This window comes from Acipenser ruthenus, chromosome 26 (genome assembly GCF_902713425.1).
Source record: "Acipenser ruthenus chromosome 26, fAciRut3.2 maternal haplotype, whole genome shotgun sequence".
Classification (NCBI taxonomy): Eukaryota; Metazoa; Chordata; class Actinopteri; order Acipenseriformes; family Acipenseridae; genus Acipenser; species Acipenser ruthenus.
The window spans coordinates 18,450,953-18,458,801 of NC_081214.1; the positions used below are offsets into that span (position 1 = coordinate 18,450,953).

Sequence of the window (7,849 nt, forward strand, 5' to 3'; positions counted from 1 at the left end):
CATCCTCACATCACCATACCTTCTTAAGTGAATTTTATTTATAAGGGAGCGACATCTATGCATTTTTTTTTTTTATAGGAGAGAGAGACGGAACATACTGTTAGTCTGTCCTGCATTGTACCGTATGTGGTTGGAAAGTTGCATGTTATGACACAGTATGTAAAGCAGCACCAGAGAAAATAAATGTCTTCTCCGAAGACATAAAAAAGCCATTTAGTCATGCTTGTTGATTTCCCATGGCTGGTGACAGAAAACACAGTTTTTCACTTTTAAAAAGCAGTACGATTTGGGGTGATGTATTTTAGAAAGATATGGGCACTAGGGACAAACAGAGATGTGAATTGCAGGTTTATTTTTTTTTTTTTTTTTGTATGTTATGCCATGTGTATCATATACAGAGTTGCTTGCATGCAAGGTCACAACCAAAGCAGTCTAGTCATAGGTGCTAATCTCCCTGCTAGCTGGTGACCACATGGATCACTGTTGTGTTTAATTGTTTTTGCTTTTAGGTTTGTACAACTCTGTGGACAGCTGGATGATCGTCCCCAACATCAAACAGAACCACTACACAGTACACGGGCTCCAGAGTGGCACTCGCTACGTTTTCTTTGTCAAGGCAATAAACCAGGCTGGCAGCCGGAACAGTGATCCTGCCAGGCTCAAGACAAACAGTAAGTCACTGCTTTTACTCGGATCAGATAAACGTCCGCTGTGATTTAAAGTAGCTTTCACAAGAAATTAAAATGCACTTTTCCATCACTGTGTAATCCAGTTTATTTTCCATCACTGTGTAATCCAGTTTATTTTCCATCATTGTGGAATCCAGTTTATTTTCCATCATTATGTAATCCAGTTTATTCTACGTATTTCACAGTAAAAACAAAGAGGTGCATCTTCTTTAAGTTCACTTTTATTTGCTTTTATTTTGTGGTCCTGTCATTAAGCTTCGACTAAACTTTCAAGTTCCTGGAGTATATGATGGAAAAAAAACTAAACTGTACGAAAACAAATAGTTACTACAATTTTTCATGTAATACAAAAACTATTGTCTGTGTGTTACAAAAGTCATCACGACTGCACAGTTATGCCCTCAGCCTTGTGCATTATATTACAGACTAGGTCACTTGTAATCCCCAGGCAATCGTTTACAGCTATTCAAGTCAAAACCAGGCACAATGCGTACAATATAACATGATTCTATTAACTTTTCTTTCTTGATGGACCTGATCAACTTTATCCATTAGAAAATACTATACAACTAGGGGGAGGGAGCAATTTCCTTTGTTTATTCCAGGATGATGCTGAAGATCAGAGCTAAACTGACAAGCCTGAGAAATGAAATGTACATTTGTGTTGCTATTTACAGATGTTATCCACACGGGTTACAAACGATAGGATGTCAAACAGTGCAGTGACGTGTAAAGAGAAAAATCTGTTTTTACCCCAGCAGTGCTAAACCTCTCATGATTCACTCCAAAGCTGTATATGTCTCTGAGCCATCACTTAATTACAGACAAAAAGATTTGCAAATAAGACCTGTATCTACATTGTTCATGTGCTTCATGTACTGTAGCGTCTGTCTGCAAAAGATATGAAAGCAAGATGTATGTAATATTAGAATCTCATTATGCAAGATTTCTCGCCAAGGACAGTGTCTGTAGCATCTATATGACGACTTCCGTAAAACTTACCTGGGAAAAGCAGGTAAATTAGCAATATTTTCAATGCTATGGAAACTCCATAAAGCAAGTCATACCATTAATTTCGACTTCGTATGGCTGCCATATTGTGGTCATGCGATATGTTGCTTTCTGGATAATAAAAACCAATGCTTTATATGCATGCCCAACTGTTTTATAGACTACGTCACCGCAGTGTTAAAACTACTGTATATACCTCTGAGACCATATGTGGTGGATTGCAGAAATGGGGTTACATCATTATGCACTCCAAAAATAGAACACACAAAAAATAAACTGCATTGGGAATATGTAGAGACACTTTTAATAGATCCCTTAAGACTATTTTAAATACCCTGCAGAGATTCTAATAACAGAAAATAATTTCACACTGTCACTCATTGGTGTACCAGCAAATGCCTGGCGGGTATTCAAATGAGTTAACAGCAGTTAATAAGCCACCTGAGTTTAAGGCATTTGCTGTTGTGTTGATGACCGCTTATGAAAAGTCAGAAATAGTCTTGTATAAAAAATGAGCCTCACTTTGACATAAAGCTATGCTGTGGCCTGGCCAAAAGGGCGCATGCAAGAGTATGTACACTGTGTCAGGGTTAATTCAGTTGATGGCCTTTCATAATGGAACGGAAATTGCATTTATTTACAAACACTACATCTAAATTATTGTGCAACCTTCTGAAGTGCAGTGTGCGTGTGAGTCTATTGCCTATGGAAACTGACAGGCTAGGACACTGTGTACAGTCAGGCATCGTGTCAGCAAGGTCCGTAAGAGCTTCCCGTCCCCCCATAGCTCAGCCCTGAGCTGAACACCCCGTGCCATCTGCTGGGCAGACTGTTGCAGATAAGTCCATAGGTGAAAGTCATAAAAGGCAAATTGGCCCGCTGACTTGTGGTGTTTTAATTGATTTGTTTTCCAGAGGTACAGGTATTCTGAGATCACTGGAACAACTTTGTTACCTGCTGTCGAAAAAAGACACACAGTGCAACTTTAGGGGAGTGTAGGGGGGAAGACAACAGATGTGCTGCTACTGTACATTAAGCCCTTGATGTTTAAGTAACTGAAATATACAAAGCCAACATTTTTTCATGTATCCCAGCTTATAAAATAATCAACAAGCAATATGTATTTAAATGTTTAATGTGACTGCAACTTTCAAAGTGACACATTCCACTTTTCTTCAACCCTGGTGCTGAAAAGGCTTAATAATGCATACAATATTGGCTGTTTATCCTAGTGTGTTGCATGTTATTGAATTTAGATTGGCTTGTTATATAGAAGTGCTTAGGTCTTTAAAGGAGTCTTGGAAAGCCTTAAAAGAGCTTGTGTGTTTGCAAATTGCTGTGCTCGGAGTGATAAGCAGTTCAAAGCCCCACACAAAGAGAAACTGTATTAATGTAATTGGCTTCCAGCAATACATTTTCAGAGTATGTCCTATCCTCCTCAAGAAACACAGTCTCTAGACAAAGACTATTGAAAGAACTGGGGCATTGCTGATGCTCATTAAGTGGGGACAGAAGACTGGTTTCACAGTTTAAATTCAAGGGCACAACTACATTGAGGTACTGTGAGGTCCTTTGAGTTCCTGCTCCTCATAGAGAAGACCTATCACATACCAGAGTGGTGCATGTTATAGAGCTCATAGTAGTTCAAGGTATTATTATGGATTATGTCATCCATAATGGGTGCATGTTTTTAATGCCCTGGAGAAATCTGATGGCTCAGAATCTGCCCTTGAGCATGTGTAAAATGTATTGGTGCCTTGAATGTTGTGCCATGGTTGATAATTCCACAATGAGTAAGGATACTCACAATGAGGATACTCACAATGAGTCAGGATATTTAGCTTTCAGGCCAGAGTGGAGAATGTGTGAAGAATCACTGTCTTCCGACAGTCACATGCAAATCAGGTCCCATGGCGAAGTGCTCAGTATTCTCTGTGTAACTTAACAAATTACCTGGAAACAGCAGCTCTCTGTATGTTTATTCGACATTTGACAAAATTGTTCAACCCTTAAAATGACATCAAAAAGGTTTCATTGATTTTCCGTGTGATATCTTCCAGGCCAGCCATTTAAACTGGACCCCAAAACAGCCCACAAGAAGCTGCGCCTGTCTAACGACTGCCTGACGATGGAGAAAGATGAGAGCTCACTGAAGAAGAGCCACACTCCTGAAAGGTTCAGCAGTACAGGGTCCTATGGAGCAGCTGGCAACGTCTTTATTGACAGCGGCTGTCATTACTGGGAAGTCCTTTTGGGTGCCTCCACCTGGTAAGAAAGTCAAACCCCACCTCACAAAAAAACAGTACCAACTAGCCACCTTATTGGAGGCTGTATTTGTGGCTTTCCAAGTTATTCAGTTGTAGTTGCTATGCTACTGAACTGGTAATTCAGTTGTAATTTATACTGCTTCTGTTTGCCAAGGCTTATAATTAATGCTTTAAGCACTTGAAATTTGTATTGATATAGTACTTCTAATGAACAATAGGTTAAGTGACTTGCCCTTGTGCTTGTCTAAGGATTTTCTTTGTAGTACATTGTGTTTTTCCACAAAGTAGATAGCTTATTGTATTTCCTGAAATGAGTGAACCTTACTAAGCCACCAACACCAGCTGGTGTTCCTTGAAGGTTTCCCATCCCTGTAAATGGCTACTTTGATTTTGTTTACAGACATATATATTTTTCTCTCATTCCATGAAACCCTGTGCTTTGTTTCCCCTAGGTATGCGATAGGCGTCGCTTATAAATCGGCACCAAAGAACGAGTGGAGCGGAAAAAACTCATCATCGTGGGTGTTCTCGCGCTGCAGCAACAACTTCATCGTGAGACACAACAGCAAGGAGATGCTGGTAGACGCCAGCCTGCAGCTAAGAAGACTGGGTGTCCTCCTGGACTATGACAACAACGTCCTCTCCTTCTATGATGCCATGAACTCACAGCACCTCCACACCTTTGACATCTCCTTCATCCTCCCTGTGGTTCCCACCTTCATGATTTGGAACAAATCCATGATGATACTGACAGGACTGCCTGTCCCTGACTTTGTAGACTGCACAGAGCAGCAGGAATGCATCTGCAGGCCTCAGGAATCACCTTACGTATCAAAGATGAAATCATGTCAATAGGCCCGAGAAAATATAGCAGATAGTTGTTGTTTTTTTGTTGTTGTTTATTTTTCCTCAAGTGTTTTTGTTCAAATATTATTATAAGAGAACAATATGTTGTGTACAGTTAAATGTCACAGCGGTTGACTTTAGTGTGACTACTACTCTTGTATAAAAAAAAAAATAATAATAATGTTAAATATTATTTATGAATAATAAGTTGGATTGCTTCTTGTCAAGTTTATTGTATCCATATTGCACTTTTTAGAGTTATTTTTTTATTTTCTCGGTGTAAACATAAATGGGGGATTGTTACTTTTTAAATTATATTTTGGTAGAATGTAGACGCTTTGTCGTCTTCAGAAAGGGGCTGTAGCTTGGGAAAGTGTGGCTGCATTTTTAGAACAGTGGGATATCATCTTTCAAGAGAAAACAGAGAACACGCACAACTTTACACTCCGATGTAGAGGGAGTTGGAGAACTCCAATACATTTTTTTTGTGTTTTGTGTTTTTCTTTTGTTTTTTGGAAAAAACATGCTACTGTCCATATTGTGATATGTAAATGCAATGGAAGCAACAATAATTATAATACAATCTTATTTCAATGGTCGCCTTTTGATTACTTTTAGAATTTAATACATTGTGCTAAAACAAATTGTACTAGAAAGCTTACCTGAGGTGACTCTCTTTGAGGAAAATAACTTTGAATCCACTGCACAGTACTGTATGTGGCTAGAGTTTATGGTTAGGTGGATGTGTACCATATTAATAAGACATTACCTCATTATAACGTAATTCCCATTGTGTGGGCTATTCCTAATTCAACACTGCCAACTCCAGGTCTGAAATCATTTTTTGAATACTGTACAAGCAGTAAACCTAGTCTCTAAAACATGATCTTCAAAGGGCAATTTATTTCAAACTCTTTATCTTGCCTACAAAACATTGTTTGATTTCTTTTGGCCTAGTTGTTATTAACCAAATTCGTAAATGATTGAAACATGAAAAAAACAAAGTGTTTTGGATTGGGTCTTGCAACCTCCAGAGTTCATTTGCGGTGTGTTGTTGTTACATTGCTGTGGACTCCACCCATGCACACTGTGTCCATCTTTTTGTCAAGGTTCCAGCTGTGTGTTGAATTCTTAATTGTAGGTTTACTGTAGTAGTTTCACTTCTTTTATCCGAAGTATCTGAAACTTGTCACCTGGTCTCCAGGCCGCTGCTTTCAGGAACAAAATCAGAGAACTGGGCAATTGAAAGATAACAGAGGACGTGGGTGGATGTGATGTAGTTCTTGTCAGCCAGTCATACAATTTGATGTTCTTCTAGTTTTGACATTTTTTTTTATTTTTATTTTTTTTTTTTTTTGGGGGGGGAGGGGGTCATGCCTGTACTAGCCTTAGAAACTAATGTTTTTGACTTGTTGGTAATCTTTTCATTTTTTTTTTTTAACCTGGATTAAAGCTATCAATTTCCATTTTTTTACAAGTCCCCATAATCAAGTTCTATGAATGCATTTACTAGTTGATTTGCATATGCTCATCTGCCATTAAAATTGGTGTTGCCACCCTATTTGTAGAAATACTCATTCACCTAGATTTAAAATGGTATTTTCCTAATTTAATATGTAGTGATATGTGTAATTTCAGTCTAAATATTGTTGGGAAAATGTATTGGTACCCCCCAAGCCCCAATGTTTTAGTATTCCCCTAAAAATGTTGAAATTGTTTCTTTTATGCAAATATTTAAGATGATATAAAACATGATGTATATGCTATTCAGCTTTTTGTCAGGGGAGTATATTGGTCATAAAAAGTGACAATCAATGTTAATCATGTATTAATTCTAATTCTGTTGCACAAATACCTAATTTCACCCATCATATCTCTTAAAGGGATGCAAACTTGGGTGATGCTATTAATACTGGTTAATACTGGGAAATATGTATTTTTATTTTTGCAATGACACCATGGGGTTTCAATCAATGACATTTAACTTAATTCAAGATTGTTCACGTTTCTGGTGCCCAAATATACCACACGGGTAGTGCACCTGAATGTAGGCTTTTCAAGGTTTATGGTGTAGAAGCACATACTGTTTTTTTCAACAAACTGGACTAGTAACTTCACTAGTAACTTCATATTATCAGAGGATTTGCTGTATCAAAATAGCATTGGAACAAACCCTCAGTTATCATTTAGAAAGCAACCTGCAGTGACCGTTGCAATGCCTTCTGCGCGAAGTGAAAGTATATTTTAATAGAATTAATCTGATTCAGTAACAAAACAACATAAGAAATGTTTTGTAGAAAAAATAGGAATACAGTTGCCTAGAAATTCTAATGTTCTTCTGCTTATGACTAAAAATGCCTGGGTAAAAATAATCATATACTGGAATAACCTCAAACAAAAAGAAAAAATCCTTTGAGAGAGATTACACCATCATGGTGTAGAAAACAGTTTATTCAAAGTTTATGAGCCAAAATAAAAAATTTAAAAAAAACTAGGAAATTGGTTTGACAGTGACCTGCCGTTCCTCTGCTATGCAGTAATAGTTAATGTAGCATTGTTAAAAAAAAAAAAACGATTTTTTTTTTTTTAACCCAGATAGGATTTCTATGGGGAATTACAATGAAACGTTGAGCATATCTGTATCTGCATAAATTTGGGCTGCCATAAAAGTAATAAAAACAGCTGTGTGTAACTGCGTATGTTAAATTGGTTGTTGTGGTAAATAGTTAAATAATGTAATTTCAGTAAAATTATATACAGTAGGAATATGGTTCACCCAAATGTACATAATACGTCTGTAACTCTATAGAGGTCTTCTGATGACATAAATTCTGAGATAGAATTACATCCTTTGATGTACAGTTTCTGTGTATTATATTCATGGTGACATAACAGACAGACATTGTAGAAATTGCAGTGTTTGTTTAACAATTGAAGGAGTGTTGAGAGAAACATTGGGAAGCCAGAATTGAAAAAAAATAAAATAAATACGTTTAACAATTCATTTTAAACGTCACTACTTTTTTTTATTTTATT

General features: G+C 37.2%; 1 protein-coding gene across 5 annotated transcripts in view; it reads left to right on the top strand.

The window, feature by feature from the left end:
• The window catches only part of LOC117430770 (probable E3 ubiquitin-protein ligase MID2), a 124,648-nt gene extending 117,143 nt beyond the window's left edge, over positions 1-7,505 (top strand). For all 5 annotated transcript variants that reach the window (XM_059000642.1, XM_059000641.1, XM_059000645.1 and 2 more), the window contains 3 exons: positions 510-671; positions 3,761-3,968; positions 4,420-7,505. In XM_059000642.1, coding sequence (XP_058856625.1) covers positions 510-671; positions 3,761-3,968; positions 4,420-4,822 — 773 coding nt within the window. In that variant the 3' untranslated portion in view covers positions 4,823-7,505. The remainder of the gene's footprint in view (positions 1-509; positions 672-3,760; positions 3,969-4,419) is intronic.
• Positions 7,506-7,849: the final 344 nt, after the last annotated feature.